Genomic DNA, 17,296 nt, shown 5'->3' on the forward strand with positions numbered 1-17,296 from the left:
GGACAGCATATACCATCCTTGGTACAAATTCCACCTCCCTCCCCACTCCATCCTGTGAAGGCTTTCCTCAACACTGACTTTAACCATGGTTAATCTATTTTCAAACACAGAAACAAGAAAGAAAGAAAGAAAGAAAGAAAGAAAGAAAGAAAGAAAGAAAGAAAGAAAGAAAGACTTGTAGCAAGTTAAAAGTTTGTCTTAGCAATGGTTAAGGAACTGGTAAAGTTGCATATGCACCAACCCTTCGTGGAAGTTTGTATGACCCCATCTTAACAATCAAAACCAGCAAGCTGAAAAAGGAGCATCACTTTCAAAAAAACGTCCTGCCTTTAACACTTGCTTTTGTATTGCAATGCTTCCTCGTGTGAAACCATGTTGATTCTTATATAGGCAATTTGATGTGTTGTAGTAAGTTCTGTGACCACACCATGCAAGGGTTCCCCTATCCCATCCATTCATTAAATTTAATCTTGTTCTAACCACCCTTTGCTTTTCAAACAACATAAACCATTCCATCACTTCATCCGTGTCTTTTACCCAAGCTATCGTATTTTTCGCTCTATTAGACACACCGGACCATAAGACGCACCTCGTTTTTAGGGGAGGAAAACAAGAAATAAGAAAGCAACGCAAAGCCTCCTGAGCGAGGAGGGAGCGCTCCTCCCTCTTCGCTCAGGAGGCTTTGCAGGGCTATCCCTGAAGCCAGGAGAGCAAGCGGGATCGGTGCCTTTCCCCTCACCTCCCGCTCTTTAAAGGGAGTGCGGCTCTTGGGGGCTTTTCTGGGAAGTGGGGGAAGGGACAGAGCCGCACGCTCTGTCCCTTCCCCCACCTTCCGCAAAAGCCAGGGATAGCCACGCAAAGCCAGAAGCTAGAAGTTCTGGCTTCTGGGGTAGCCCGCGAAGCCTCTGCATGCTCCAAATACTTATGTTAAAGCCAGTAATACTCACCGTTTGCCTGAATAGCTGCAGAAATGTTTTCACTGAGGCACTTGTACACATTCAGCATATCCAAGTAGATTCTGCCCAGCTGAATCACAAAGGGATGCCCAACAGCTTTACACGCCCGCACATTTGTTTTCAGAATGCTCCCCAATTGCTTAACAGTTTCAGAGTCCTTTAGGATATCAACGTTCTGTGGAACAGAAGTAAACCATGTATATATATATTTCCTGCTACTTGATTCAGTATTTTATTCTATCATTTTTATTTGTGTTGCATGTCACCTGGAACACTACGTTAAAACGAAATGTAATAACAGTAATAGTAATAAATTAATTCTCTTCCTCCTCCCTGGCCAGCATAAAAATAGTCTGCTGGTTTGGGGCGGGGGGGGGGGGGAGAGAGGGGGAGAGAGAGAGAGAGAGAGAGAGAATTCCTTCCTCCATTCCCAGCACAGAAATGACAGGCTGATGAAGCTATGCTTTTTCTATTAATTCATTAATTACATTTGGATACCACCCTATATCAGTAGATCCCAGGGTGGTTCTTCTATCAGCTGCATTTGTAACCTGCTCAAGTTTTTCTTTACTAGCCTGCATTTTGCTTACTAGGAGGGTAGCAGCTTGTAAGTTTGGGGCGGGGCAGTGCTTAAGGCGGCTGCCTTTAGCGAAATTAGCAGATGCCTCTCTCACACACATAGCAAATGTTTTCGTATTTCGCACCACATCTCCATAGAATTCCACCACAAAGTCTTGGAAGGCAGGTCAATCTCATTTCAGCACTGCCCACCAAAGGATGGTTCCAAACGATGTGCATAAAGCTAGTAATGACATGCTTCATCAGCCTTCTGTGAACTGGAAAAAAATATATATACTCCTTTTGTCCACTATGCTCTATGAAGGTTGCTACAATTTTGCTATGGCGAAGCAGAAACTGCAAGTTACATGAGGCCGAATGGTAAAACTGAAAGTAAAATTAATGTATTTTAGACCCATACATGGAATGAAGTAGTTCGTGTAACTTTACACAACTCGGGGCAATAAAACCTTTGAAAATTGGGAGTAAATTTTTTGAAGCATCACTGATTTGGGTGACCACTGCCATGGCAGCCATTTTGTGGCTGGTCAAGCCTTCATGGCAGCCATTTTGTTGTGGCTCACATGACACGCTCACATATGCAAGTGTCTCCGTAGGTTCAAAATAAAGGAAACCCAATAGAGAATATACTTACTTTTGTGGCCTGTTGAATTATGCTGTCCCATACTTGATTAGGGAGTAACATGTATTTCTCTATCAAATGCTCTTGTACTGTCTGGTCAGTTTGTGCTCCAATCATGTATCCAACTGCTTCGTAGAAAGTATGCACCTAGTTGAGGTATCAAATGTACCAAAACATATAGCTGAATATGCTAAAATATGGTAAGCCTATACATGCATTTTAGACTGGTATTTAAAACAGGTGCATTTATTTAAATTATCTGTTCAACGGTGAAGCTGCATATTCTTCTAAAACATGTGAATTATTGCTCAAAAATAAGTAGGGCTTTTTAAGGACAACCTAAAAACACAACTTAAAAGATTGACAAATAAATTTAGAGCACACATGAACTTAGGCTAACAGTGCACCAAGGAGTCATATTTCCCACTATGGAACAAAGACCACCTACATTACTATGCAGAAAATTTGGCATTTATATAGCTAGCTAGATGTGAATGCTACAGGACTATTTTGGGCAGAGGAGAACCTAACAGCAAATCAGCCAGTTGCAGCTTGCCACTGCTTTGTACCATGGACATGTGTCCCAAAGCTCCAAAACCACTGTTTTAAGTCCAAAAGTGCTCTTCTGTGGGTGCAAGAGCTTCTTCATATCCAAAACACCGACAGAGAATTCATTCCAAGCTTTCTCCATACATCTTTCATTTTAAGTCAGGGGTAGAAAAACTATCAGCTCAAAGGCTGAACTTCCTTATAGGGGCTACATAATCAGTGGGCAGAGGCAAAATTGACAGAGCAACAGATGTGTCCACCCTCAGGCCCAAGGTTCCATATTCCTGTTTTTATAAAGTTGAGTGACATACCTGTTGTGGTTGAAGGTCACAAATGATTGTATTAATGTTGTTCAGGATCTCATCAATGAATGGCATGACCTCTCCCACCTGGACTTGAACAAAGTGTCTGCGGCATTTCTGCGCTATTTTTATAAAGGTATCGCAAGCCATGTCTTGGACACCATCGTGGGTTTCTATAGCAGAGCAAGAGAAAAGTTGTGGATACAAAAAAATTAACTGTATACAACGTGCTGCTGTTTCTCAGGTTTCATCTTTCCACAGAAATCTTGCAAAAGTTGGTCTATTTCTCTTTCCTAAATTTAAGTAATATTTTGGTGTCTTCTACTGGGGCTTAAGGAAATGAAATTGGAACAGAGATGCTACTCAGAGTCTTGAGTCAAATGAACACATTCCTGCTTCTCAAAGTCCTATAATGTTAAGGTAGTCTAGGATCAAAAGCAGTTAACTATTTCAAAATTTAGATTGCAAGAAATATTTGTTACTGTGAAAACAAAGTGAGAATTCCAGATAAATTACCATGCATAAATTCAAACAGCTTGTTAACAACAGTCTTCAGAAATTTCCAGTGGGCTCTCAGAAACCTTGGATATTGCCCTACTATATACATTATATTGGATGCAATAATAGCTTTATTATCCTTCCCTCGCTTTTGCTCGCAAAGTCCCAGAAGGTCCTACAAAAAGAAAGAAAGAAAGAAAGAAAGAAAGAAAGAAAGAAAGAATGAATGAATTATGGAGTTGCACAGTTAGAAGTTAAATTTGAAAGCATTTTTTCCATTCACAGTTTGCATCATCCAGAATATTTTATAGAACCTCTACAAAGTCCTCATTTTTCTTTTCAATAAATGCCTGCATCACCGTACAGGCTTCTCCTTTTCTCAAATAGAAGGGAAGCACACTCTGGCCCCCACTAAGGGTGTGTGTGTTTTGATGGGGTTCTTTCGCATTATTACAATCTATTGCAAGTTGCCTTGAGGATCTTCCATCAAAAGGTGTTGTGCAAGTCTTAAAATAACTTCAGTTATTTTATTTGAACTGCCACTAGTAGGTCTACATTTGTGTGTTGACTCCAAAACAATAATTGAGGCTGCATCAGCAACAGAAGCTGCGTCTTACCTTTATGAAATCCCGCCTTCCCTGGAGTTAACTCTGGCCACTGGAAAGATTAGCATTCCCTAGAACTTTTGTTCTGGTTTGCTTCCCCCCAAGAGCTACTAACATTTCTCTATCCAGCTATATGCTATACATGATGCTGACTCTGAAGATGGTTTAGAAACTTCAACTGCTGCAGAATTCAGCACCCATGTTTGAGCACATTACACCAATCCTGGCCTGAATGCACAGGCTGCCAATTAGTTTCCAGTCCCAATTCAAACCGCCGGTTTTGACCTTTAAAGCCCGAAATGGCTCAGGACCACAGTACCTCAAGGACCACCTCTCCACATATGCCACGTATGAACCAACCCGGACACCGAGATAATCATTTCAAGCCCTTCTCTGTGTGCCTCCTCCACAAGAGGTCCAGAGGGGGGTAATATGAGAACAGGTCTTTTTTGCAGTAGCTACCCATTTGTGGAATACTTTCCCCGGTGAGGCTCACATGGCACATTTGTTACATATAGTTGCCAGGCAAAAACATTCTCTTTCTCCCAGGCCTTTGGCTAATTAATTGATGACCTTTTAAACTGTGTGGGGATGGGGTGGCTGGGTCGTGTTTTTGTTTGTTCCTATATTACATATTTTTGTGTTCTCATATTGTAAACTGCCCTGTGATCCTCAGATGAAGAGCAATGTAGAAACTTAAATACCTTTATTACTGTTACAAGAAACCTCTTCTCATCTTCTTCATGCATTGCCCCACTGATTGAGCCTATGGCCCAACATAGAGTGTTTAGATTTTTCCATGACCATTCGGTACCGTTTACTTGATTGTGAAGTTTCTCTGTCATTATTCGCTCAGTATCTGCGTAATCCAAATGGGTAAGGTAAACTAGAAAAAGAAAAATTGGTCATATATGAAAATGAGCATTACATATTTTCAGGGTTTCAGAGTAACATCTACGCTTAAGAAATATAGTTAATATTTAAAGATAAAAGTGCTGTACTGCTTGTATATTTAATTAATCACACACAGTTCATCCAAACATCACAATACTATACATTATTCAATACTGTAAGTGGGTATAGGTTTAAAGTAAGTGTTCACATAATTATATTTCACTATACAGTGGTACCTCTGGTTAAGAACTTAATTTGTTTCGGGGGTCCATTCTTAACCTGAGGTACCACTTTAGCTAATGAGGCCTTCTGCTGCCACTGTGTCGCCGCAGCGCAATTTCTGTTCTCATCCTGAAGCAAAGTTCTTAACCCGAGGTACTATTTCTGGGTTAACGGAGTCTGTAACCTGAAGCGTCTGTAACCCGAGGTACCACTGTACAGCCATGTTATTATACGTAGTAAGGGTAACTAAAGGGTGCCCCGCAGTTCCCCTAAGGTTATGGGGCTCTCTGCCAAGTAAGGCATATTAAGCATGCATTAGCTAGATTTTTGTAAAAGCAATATAGGCCCTAGTTGGTCTCCTAGGCTTCTGTAGGCATTTGTGACCTAATTTTCCAAGCACAGGATGACCACCAAGACAGAGCTAATATCATAAAGACTTTATCTAATAAGGACTTCAGGCAGTACCTGAAATTTAAATCATAGTTGACAGAAGCATGTAGAACAAATCTGCATTAAATCGTTTACAAAGAGCCACAAGACACATTTATGGCCCTGGGATGATCATGGAGTTGCAGGCAACTATTATTTAACTTACCTAGTGTTTCTCTCATGTTTTTGTACAAATTGATAGAATCTGTGTCTTTCATGAATTCTCGGACAACTTCCCCCTGGTCATTTTCTACAACAAGCACTTCCTCTGGTTTTGCCATGCGGCTAACCATCAACAACCGCACCTATATTTGAAGGGGGGGGGGGGAGACAGAGAAACACACACAAATAAGTTTTTTCGTACAAGAATATTGCTAAATATCTTTACACTTATTTTTTTTAACAAGAAGCAGGTGCACTCACCATGAGGCAGGCACACATTCCAATTAATGTCATCTGACTGCAGCAAGCAGGCTTCCTACCGTGTGACTTTATAAAAGACTGATATTGTTTTTATTTTAAGTGCCATGAACCATGAAAACCCACCTAATATTTTTCACAATACTAGGGGAAACCCAGCTGGATGGGCGGGGTATAAATAATAAATTATTATTATTATTATTATTATTCAGAGAAATAAGCCCAAACTTTACGAGCTGAAGCAGTAAACTCCTATGAAATGATTTTGGAACTGCTTCTGAATAAATCAAGCCACCAGACACTCAGAAGAATGATTAAGCCCAACTATGACAGATTATAAGCAAGTTGGAAGATTCCTATTACCTTAGACAGAACAGGAAGATAAAGTTGTCTCCGGGGAGGAACATCAAAATGCTGGGTCCCCGAAAGTAATGGCGAAGCAGATGTTGAAAATGGGCTCTCTCTATATAGTTCAGCAGCCAGGTGATTCCAGTACTCCAGACAAATCTTAAAGATTTCAGTTTCTTCAACTTCAGATACCAGCAGCATGTAATGAAGGGCCTAAAGCAAATTTATGGTGATTACTTAATTGACATATGAAAGGGCTAAGCATATATAAAAACTGGCAACTTTAAGATCTGATCGGTTTTTGGTGGAGCATCTCAAAAATGCTTTTGACTAAGTTCTCAGCCCAAAAAAACACAAGTTCACATCCTTAGAATGAATACAAAAGGGCAACTGGCATTGTGTCAGCACTAAGTACTGACAGCAGGAGAAGAGCTCTTACTATTTCACAAGGTAAACGATTACCAGACTAGAAATGCTGGAGAACTCCCTTTGAGAACTGCACAGCCCGAACACAAATACTGGGACCAGGCCAACCGTGCAGCTGACAAAGGAGCTCACATTTGAGACACAAATTTACACTGTCTACTAATCCAAGTTAAGTCTGCCCTCATGCTTTACTCAGTTCTTGACCCAACTTACTTTTGAGTAAAGACGGTGAGATACAGAGGACACCAAAACAACAACACACACAAATAAGAAGCAAGCAAACTGGGAAAACTTACTTCCATTAATGTCTCCCTTAGATTTAAACGTTTTTCTATAAGTTGACCATGCTCTTTCAGAAAGGTACAGAGAAACAAACTGAGATTCTGGATGAAATTCTGCTCATCATCTTTTCCATTGGAGTACGCAAGTCGAATATTGGTGTTCAAAGGAAGCATCTAAGAACAATAGAACTCAAAATTATAATCTGGCAGTCATGTAAATGCCAATGGTGTCATCAACTACACACACTTTGGCCCGCTTCACTTTGGATTGCTGCTATAAATAGCTCCACTGAGATCAATGGGATTTCACCCCATGTGGACGTTTCTGAGCAACTTGGCATACGATCCACCGATAAGATTCATTAACTCCTCGAATGTTGCATACAGGGGGAAAAATACTGGGATTCCACAAGATTTACTTCCAATGAACAAGTTGTTGCATGCACTGGAAATCTTGGTATCCAGTTGAAGGATTTGAGAGGAACCAACTGCTTCAGAGTAAGAACTGCCACCCCCTCTAATATAAGTTTGGGAGGAGGAGGAGGAGAAATTACCTGTTTCAGCTGCATCATCGTCAAGGTAAAGAGTGTGACAAACTGTTCCTCATACTGACTTACACTGACACCAGCAATCTCTGTGAGGCACTTCAAGGAGACATTTCGGAACATAGGGACATTTAAAAACTGTAAAAGAAAAAATATGCATAGAAGTTAGGTACTCACTTATTAGCTACAATCAGCACCCCATTTAGTAGTTATTTAGGTAAAAGGTAAAGGTACCCTTGACCATTAGGGTCCAGTCGTGGATGACTCTGGAGTTGTGCGCTCATCTCGCTCTATAGGCCGAGGGAGCCGGGGTTTGTCCGCAGACAGCTTCTGGGTCATGTGGCCAGCATGACTAAGCCGCTTCTGGCGAACCAGAGCAGCGCACGGAAACGCTGTTTACCTTCCCGCCGGAGCGGTACCTATTTACCTACTTGCACTTTGACGTGCTTTCGAACTGCTAGGTGGGCAGGAGCTGGGACCGAACAACGGGAGCTCACCCCGTTGCGGGGATTCAAACCGCCGACCTTCTGATTGGCAAGTCCTAGGCTCTGTAGTTTAGACCACGGTGCCACCACGTGGTTATTTAGTTTAGAGGAAATACTCACTTTGTATATTAGCGTGCTGATCAGCTTGGTCTCAAAAATATAGCCCAGTGGAATCCAGTTGAGGAATCGAAGCAAAGTTTCCAAAGTCGCATGAACAAGGGGAGCATTTTGAGAGTTTTCCTGTTAACAAAGCTACATATAAGCAAATCTGTCTTTATAATAGTGTGACAATTTAACAAAGATTATATTGCAATAAAGCTTACCATCACAAATTGACACAGCTGAAATATCTGTGAGAACTCATTGCACATACTAGAAGAAATAGAGAAAAAAAATCAGCAACTAACAACAACAACAACAATTTTATTATTTGTACTCTGCCAATCTGAATGGGTTGCCCCAGCCACTCTGGGTGGTTTCCAACAAATAAAAAAACATTAGACTAAAATGCAACATTAAAAGTTGCAATATAAAATGCCTCTACCATGTTTAATACGTCATACTACTGCAAAGACTTTTGTTACTACTTTAGAGGTTTTGCAGGATAGCCCAAGCAAACACCAGCAGATTACAAAGTACCAATTCAAGCAAAGGCAAGAACCTGCAGATATGTGCAGTAAGCCTGGAACTTACGTGCATTTAATTTGTGCATATTCAGCTTGCACGCTTGGCAAATAGTTAAATATCCAGGGGAAAACAGACTTTGGCAATCCCACCCACCATTGAACTCAATGTGTTTTTGGACTATATACAATTTTGGCTTTAGGCACGATCCCCGGAATGTAACCCCCATGTAAGTTGTGGGCTTACTGTATTGCTTCTGAAGTCTATCTTTTAAGAGCACAAGTTGCAAAATTGTTTTATTTCTACATCACAAACTTAGAGACATATAAGCTCTGTTTAGAGTTTAGGGAAAGAGGCAGTTGCAATATATTGCCTCCAAATATCTGCAAGGAAAGCTGGTGGATAAAACAGATGAGCAACAGCACACTTAGGTACAGTATATGGGGGGGGGGGGGACACTACTTGCCTGTCCTTTAAGTGTTTGGCTTTTACTTGAGTTATTTGTCCACTGGAAAAGTCAAACACCTCTTCACTAAGCAGTTTTAAGATCACCATGTTGTTCTGACAAAGGCTCTCACTTGTCCTGCTGGCCCCAACTATGTCACTGATGAATGTTGGCCAATGTTTTGGCCATTCTTGTTTTAGTATCTGCAAAGCATGAGAACCCCATGGGGTATAAGATTAGTTTTCTTCTGATAAAACCTTCATAACAAGCATTTTTAGGTCAGAGACGAAACTTACCTGAACAAGAATCATGTTTAACTTCCCTATGTATACTTTCTCTTTCTAGAGGAAGCAAAGAAAAAAGAGTTAGGGCCTGGTTTCACTTCATCAGAAAGAAGCCCACTTTCCAGTCCCCTAGAGAAATCTCACTTACTTCAACACATGATGGATCGGATGAAGTCTTGATAATTAAGCCAACAACGTATTTTTTGATACCTACAAAATATTTTTTAAAAGTTTGTAAACTATCAAACAACAAATCACTGATAAAACAGGATATATCAAGGAATAATTAAAAGCCCCAAGTATACAGTGTCCCTGAGTAAAGCTGCCTGAATACATTTAAGCCAGGAATAGGCAAACTCGGCCCTGCAGATGGTTTTGGGACTACATCCCTAGCTAACAGGACAAGTGGTCAGGGAAGATGGGATTTGTAGTTCCAAAACACCTGGAGGGCCGAGTTTGCCTATGCCTGCATTAAGCAGTAATGGGATAAGAGAACAGATTATCCTATGGACTGATAATTGATTAGAGAACAGGAATAGGAATAACTAAACAATCATCCCACTTTAGAGCGCGAAGGAATGAAGCCCCTCAAACATCTGCATTAGGATTGATGCCTTTTCTCAAGTTCCTAAATTTTGTGGACTTAAGGGTTAAGCGAAGTAGCCAGGATGGTGGATTGCTTCAATTTTTTTATGACAATGATGAAACCCAATAGGACTCTTAAAAGCCATATCCAAATTGAGAGAATGACAAATGCAGTTCAGTGTAAAGAGATACACATTGGCGCAAATATCCTAAATGCACACATACTGAAGGGGCCCAAACTCACAGCGACTAACGAAGAATGCTCTTGAGGTCATGGTGGATGGCACAATGAAATGTTGACCCAGTGTGCAGCAGCTGTGAAAAAGGTGAATTCTGTGCTAGGGACCATTAGGGAAAGGGATTGGGGTGGGGAGAAGGTGCCAATATTATACACCAGGACAGAAGTGAGCAACCTAAGGCCCATAGGCCGGAAGCAGCCCACGAGGGTCGCTTAACCGGCCCATGAGCCACCCCAAACCGAGCCGCCCTCTCGGCAAGTCCCTGTGTGCTGCGCTAAACTGGTGTAGCACAGCATGGGGACTCTCTTCTGCGGCTCCAGAAACCGTATCTGCGCATACCCAGACGCCGAAATCGCATCTGCGCATGCACAGACGCGATTTCTGGTGCTGCGGACATGCGCAGATGAGATTTCCTGCATCGTGCTGTGCCAATCCGGCCCACGGAGGATCTCCACGGGAGTGATCCAGCCCATGCCCAGTAAGCCTTGCCGACCCCTGCACTAGGAATACTGCCCTGCTTCTCTCATGCAATCCTAACCCATGGTTTATTAAACAGTGGTTATTAAACCACCACTTAGCTTTATGTATGAACCCTGCCCTTGGGCTTAACTATAGTTAAAGGCGAACAAGCTGCAACTTGAACTGTGGCTTGTTGTTGGCTTATAAACAGATGTAAAGTTCATTGGGTAAACTATGGTCAAACTGCTCTCATAAAATCAATTTCAGTTCCAGTGAGAGAAAATACTTTAGACTAGTACCGTATTTTTCGGACCATAACACGCAGTTTCTTTCCCCTAAAAGACAAAGGGAAATGTGTGTGCGTGTTATGGAGCGAATGCAGGCAGAGGAGCGCAGCGTGTCTGCCTGCTTGCCCCTCTAGGCTTTCCAGCAGCCTGTTCTCCTCTCCTCCCTCGCTGGGAAGCCAGCAAAACATCTGAGGGCAGCGTGTCTGCCTGCTTGCCCCTCTAGGCTTTCCAGCAGCCTGTTCTCCTCTCCTCCCTCGCTGGGAAGCCAGCAAAACATCTGAGGGCAGCCTGCTTGCCCCTCTAGGCTTTCCAGCAGCCTGTTCTCCTCTCCTCCCTCGCTGGGAAGCCAGCAAAACAGCTGAGGGCAGCCTGCTTGCCCCTCTAGGCTTTCCAGCAGCCTGTCCTCTTCTCCTCCCTCGCTGGGAAGCCCGCAAAACAGCTGACGGCAGCGTGTCTCCCGACGTTAGAATCCACACTCTGTGTGTCTGTGTGTGCGTGAGGGCTGCTTCTCCTCTTGCTTCCCCTTCACTCTCCCCACGTTAGAATCCACACTCTGTGTGTCTGTGTGTGCGTGAGGGCTGCTTCTCCTCTTGCTTCCCCTTCACTCTCCCCACGTTAGAATCCACACTCTGTGTGTCTGTGTGTGAGTGAGGGCTGCTTCTCCTCTTGCTTCCCCTTCACTCTCCCCACGTTAGAATCCACACTCTGTGTGTCTGTGTGTGAGTGAGGGCTGCTTCTCCTCTTGCTTCCCCTTCACTCTCCCCACGTTAGAATCCACACTCTGTGTGTCTGTGTGTGAGTGAGGGCTGCTTCTCCTCTTGCTTCCCCTTCACTCTTCCTGCCATTTTAGAATCCACACTGTGTGTCTCTCTGTGTGTGAGGGCTCCTTTTCCTCTTGCTTCCCATTCACTCCCCCAGCACCCCTTCGACTTCCAGCGCCCTGCAACTTTAGGGCCAGTTCTCTCTCTCTCTCTCTCTCTCTCTCTCTCTGTGTGTGTGTGTGTGTGTTGACCTCACTGTGCTTGTTGGGGGAGAGTGTTGGTCGCACTTTTTCTTGATTTGTCTCAGAGTGGTTACTATCGTGGTTTCCTTGCTGGGAGGAGGGAGAGATGCAGAGCCTGCTTGTTCTAAAGGAGCAAAGCCGGAGAGGAGCCTCTCCTGCATTATTAGCAGCACCCTTCTCCACACACCCCCACGTGTGCTCCTTGTCCCTTGAGTGCTTTTCCTTCCCTCCCCACTTAAAACGTGGTTACAAAGCACGGATCCACATGGATCCTCAGGATTTTTGCACTGGGTCACCCCAAATTCACCATCAGATCACATAGCATGTCCATGGCTACAGCCTGCACAAAAAACACACACGCACCCACTGTTTCATGGGGCCGCAATGGGGCAAAAACGTGGTTACAAAGCATGGACCCACATGGATCCTCAGGATTTTTGCATTGGGCTACCCCAAACTCACCGTCAGATCACATGTCTGTGGCCACAGCATGAACCACAAAAATCATACATCCACTGTTTTGTTTAGAATATTTTTTTCTTGTTTTCCTCCTCTAAAAACTACGTGCGTGTTATGGTCAGGTGCGTGTTATAGAGCGAAAAATACGGTAAATTCTTTATCTGTCAACTTAATTTTGGAATGGGTATCTCAAGCATGTCATCCTGCCCCGATAGAGAAAATTAACCCATGAGCTGAGAGCAAGGAGGAATTTTTTTTGCAATAGACAATTTTCATACTGGCTGGTCAGATTTTACTTCATATATTATGACGAAAGAACATGGCTATTAGCTGCCTGTAATACATGGAAACCTGAGGAGAAGCCACCCCCCCCCCGATATACAGGTTGAACGTCTTCTGATATACCTTGCATTCAGGGAGTGGGAAAAAGGGGTGATGGGGAAACAATTCAGTTTATTAGTTTAACACCAATTTAACCATCATGGTTTCCCATAAATAATTCTGGGATTGCAGTTTAGCAAGAGTTTTGGATTTATTTTAAAAACTGTACCCAAGGATGGCTCCATGGAGCCTTCCGAACAGGCAGCAGTGCAATATATTATACCACGAAAAGCAACAGATCAATACACACAACACTTGACATTTCATGCAGTCAAGACAGCCTTGAGGATCTCTCTTTCAGCAGGTTCCCCTGACCTTCAGAAGAGGCGGGGATGGGGGATCACCTTCTGCCATAACCCTACTATGTGCTTCTTTTCGCTGAATCTTACACAAGTTATTTAAAATTTGCAAAGAATGAAGAAAAAAAGCCAAGAGTTGTTAGAAAGGGAAAGCTGTATACAAAGCTTTCTCCAGTCCTTCTCTGATTCTTGGCATTACAAGCAAGTCTAAATAAGCCAATCCTTTCCTCACAGGGTGGGACTTACTCAAAAGACTGTCACTATGGAGCAAAACCTTCCTCAATTTGCAGAAATTCACACTTAAAATAACTAACAGTATTTATTTTCAGAGTGACAGCTGTCATGGCTTCTTTCTTCCAGCATACAATCCAAAATATTTTGCTCTTCTTTTGCACTCACTTGTATCCACTGCTGCCATTTCACTCATGCAATAAATGTCTGCTAGTGTAACAAACCCCCCCCCCCCTACAATTCTCTCCAGGCCTTTATGCACCCTCAAAATATGCTTCAGAGGGCTAGGGGACCTTGGATACTACCCATATTCACTGTGAAGACTAGTGCAATGCAGTTAGCTCTTTTATTATGCCCTCTGTAATGGGAACATGTTTCACAGCCCCCACTTTCCTTTTGAATTTCTCTGTTCTGCATTTTTCAAACCTAACCTGAAAAGGTTATTGGATGAGGATAGTTTATTTTGATTTAAAATCAAAGGTAATACATACTGTTGTTGCCCGATTTAAAATTAACAATCTATCTTGGCATTAAGTAAAGGACTACAAGCAAAATACAACAAATACCACACTTGAACTAATCTTACTTCACTATAAACTCTGCGGTATCAAACCAGTAATTCATCTACAGTCTCCTTTTGATGTTGGTAAGAGGAAAACATGGAGTGGACAAAGACCCGCAATTGGTTTTGATTGGTGGGCAGGGGGGTAAGCATTCCAATGCAGAAACAAATAAGTGGTAAGAGACTTGCACTGACACCATGCACCCAGTGTATGAAATACCCTCAGGCGCCAGGTGCATTTTGCAACTTGGCATGGCTTAATTGCAACCAAGAGTTGTATGGTTGAGTAATATGGCGACTAGTGATGTGAGGTGAGAATATTCTCCACAAACTGTTAATTCTGATGTAATAACCAGTTTTACAACCCACATTTAAAAAATCTAGTAAATAGTAAGACAAGCTGTGATATTGCCAGGGTAACTAATGAATAATGATTTTTTGTTTTATCCTGTTCCATTGCTGGGCATTATGTCATTCACCATTGGCAGTTCTGAAATGTGAGCTACAGATTTTTTTTGTTTTTAAAAAGCTATTCATTTAAATTTGATGAACATTTGAATTCATATGTATTTCAACTATATGTAAAAGCCTTTTTTCTATTTTGGTGTGACCTTATTCTTAGTAATTCTATACCCTTGGCCATACAGTGCGATTTTTATTATTATTATTTTTTACAGAATGTAGCTTTAATGCTTTATACACTTAAAGTACCTAGGCATATAGAATTATGTGTAACAGCATAATTCACTTTGCTGCAAATATCCTTGATCCCAAGTATAATGGCGTTCATTTATAAAGAGATGAACAAATTCAAGATACCGAGTTCAGTGATCTCAAAATATCAGCAAGTGCACCAAATGATGCACAAGATATTTTGGCAGAGCTGGCAGCATATTGTGCTAAGGAAGTTTTTTTAGCAAGTCATATGTATTGAAATCGCTTGAAAAAGTGGATGCAGTGGATTGGTGGTAGGGAACATGCTTTGGTTCAAAGCTTAGCAGAGTGGATGCAGACATTTTAAATATGCCACCAACGACAGCTGCAACAGAACTTCAGTACTTATGAACTTATTCATTCAGCAAAAGACAGAGCAGGAAAGCTTACATATGTAGCTCATAACTTAAAACTCCTAGAAGAGAAGAAAGCACAGTTTCTAACCTAGGTTTAAGGCACATTTTGGCAAATAGCTGATATATCTGAATTTCTAACACTGCTTGCACCATATGCAATGGCAACTGTTAACTGCCACAGCATGCCTGCATTTAAGCATATATCCATAACCATGAGAACCAGAAACTAGGGTATTTAAAGAATAAAAGCATGTTTGCAGGATCCTGTGCCATTTTTTAGATTCTGCCACATTTCACGTAAACATCAGCATGACTGCACACTTGTCAAACTACCATTCGTGTTTATAGGGAGGCTGCAGTAATAAGGAACTAGAGATTTCAGGTATGAAAGCTGGACTTCAGCTGCCATTAGAATAGTTATCATAAGCAGCATAGTTGCTGCCTTGCAATTAGGTATGTTGCTGCTTGAGCAACGCAGGGGGATAAGCTCCTTTGCAAGCTATGTAACAAAAGGCCATTAGAATGTATTGTGCTAAGGACGACCAATGTGCTTATGGCACTGGATTCAAAATAAATGTTGTGCATTCATAAACAGTTTTCATAAAACAAGGGTTTGTGTGCGGTGTACTACAAATCTGAATTACAGTCATACCTCGGGTTACAGACGCTTCAGGTTGCGTGTTTTTAGGTTACGAATGCGCCAAAACCCGGAAGTACTGGAATGGGTTACTTCCGGGTTTTGGTGCTCGCACATGTGCAGAACCGCTAAACTGCGCTTTGAGCATGCGCAGAAGTGCCAAATTGCAACCCACGCGTGCACAGCGCTACGGGTTGCGAACATGCCCCCTGCACAGATCACGTTCGCAACCTGAGCGTCCAGTGTATATAACCTATGGAGATGTTAACACCCAACCTGCACATTGCTGTTAATTAAAAGGCTCCTGTGAAACCTAAGTACCCACATAGATGGTTCCCTGCTGTGTCCAAATGATTCACGTTCTAGCCATGTCTCCAATCATCCTCCACTGGGGGTGGGTAATTCTGTCTGCATCTCTAGATCATATATGAATGTGACTGAATGATTCAATCACTCCAGATGCAGACAAAAATTTTGAAAACCCTGTCCTTAAGGGGTGGCATGCGCAGAACACGAATTCATACAGAAAAGCAGCGTGGAGGTTTTTATTTCCTCTTGAAGATTGTCCAAGTAAACTTCTGAGTGCAAGAATGGAGCTTGTCTCCAGTTGTAATTCAAAAAAAGAAATGTGCTGCAGCACACTCCACTGGTCTGCCTTGCTTGCGTGAAACTATGTTCAGCCACTACCCTACCCCCATTTCTTTATTGTAGTCAATTCTGTCCTGGTTCTTTGATCCAGTGGTGGCTTCAGTCAATATAAGGGTAAAGGGAAGACAATTTTCATCAGTTCTCCCTTTGCACTGTAGCCCCTCTAATCTGCTCCAGAGCCCAGAGCTGAGAGACCCTCAGGAACAGTGTGGAGGGTGGCAGAGGGTGAATTGGTGGACATTGTCCTCGTGGAAACCTCTGCTGGATCAAAAGAGCCTTCTGTGAACAATCACCACCACTGGATATGCTATTAATCTTTATCAATTTAACAACATCAGATTGCTGTCATATCCATCTCTTCCCTTTTGTCATCATGCCTCCCTGGTGTCTTCAGGGCACACTTTTCAGTGAAATGAAGTAACCTCAGAATGATGGATTATGTGCCTAGTATAAGGTAACTTGCAATTTATGCACATTTAACTTGTGCAACTTCATATTTCCACAACTGACGGCTGGTTGGTTGAAATCACACAAATTAAATGTATGGGAGGCGGAGAGCTTAAAAGCTCTTTTGCATAGGGTTTCCCAGCACGGAAGGAGATTTTACGCTCTTAAAACTTGCTCACCAGGCTTTGGGAGGCCTCTTGCAAGATCTCGGACAGCCCTGCAAGATTTTGTGACACTCCCAGGGCCCGGTAAGCAAGTCTGAGAGCTTAAAAGCTCTCTGCTGTATGTGTGTACTGTTTACACACTGTGCCAGTTCCGGGATGTCAGAATACTTGCAAGTGGGTGCTTACAAGGGGTGGCTTGAGTATACATGTTTTTATGCATATGTGCCATCTCCAGAACATAACCCCTGCATAAAATGTGAGTGACCTGTACCAAATTTGGCAGTTGTGTAGTACAAATGTAGAGCCTCCAA

At 42.4% G+C, this 17,296-nt stretch overlaps 1 protein-coding gene across 7 annotated transcripts in view; it reads right to left on the reverse strand.

Moving 5' to 3' along the window:
* The window catches only part of XPO1 (exportin 1), a 39,553-nt gene that overhangs the window by 4,523 nt on the left and 17,734 nt on the right, over nucleotides 1-17,296 (reverse strand). For all 7 annotated transcript variants that reach the window (XM_083494179.1, XM_083494182.1, XM_083494178.1 and 4 more), the window contains 14 exons: nucleotides 9,663-9,724; nucleotides 9,527-9,571; nucleotides 9,252-9,433; nucleotides 8,485-8,533; nucleotides 8,282-8,401; nucleotides 7,686-7,814; nucleotides 7,147-7,305; nucleotides 6,440-6,637; nucleotides 5,823-5,961; nucleotides 4,816-4,997; nucleotides 3,525-3,681; nucleotides 3,018-3,181; nucleotides 2,170-2,304; nucleotides 948-1,131 (listed from right to left, as the gene is read on the reverse strand). In XM_083494179.1, the coding sequence (XP_083350305.1) occupies nucleotides 948-1,131; nucleotides 2,170-2,304; nucleotides 3,018-3,181; nucleotides 3,525-3,681; nucleotides 4,816-4,997; nucleotides 5,823-5,961; nucleotides 6,440-6,637; nucleotides 7,147-7,305; nucleotides 7,686-7,814; nucleotides 8,282-8,401; nucleotides 8,485-8,533; nucleotides 9,252-9,433; nucleotides 9,527-9,571; nucleotides 9,663-9,724 (1,905 nt within the window). The remainder of the gene's footprint in view (nucleotides 1-947; nucleotides 1,132-2,169; nucleotides 2,305-3,017; nucleotides 3,182-3,524; nucleotides 3,682-4,815; nucleotides 4,998-5,822; nucleotides 5,962-6,439; nucleotides 6,638-7,146; nucleotides 7,306-7,685; nucleotides 7,815-8,281; nucleotides 8,402-8,484; nucleotides 8,534-9,251; nucleotides 9,434-9,526; nucleotides 9,572-9,662; nucleotides 9,725-17,296) is intronic.

The sequence above is a fragment of the Podarcis liolepis genome (assembly GCF_965112155.1).
Source record: "Podarcis liolepis genome assembly, chromosome: 3".
Taxonomy (NCBI): Eukaryota; Metazoa; Chordata; class Lepidosauria; order Squamata; family Lacertidae; genus Podarcis; species Podarcis liolepis.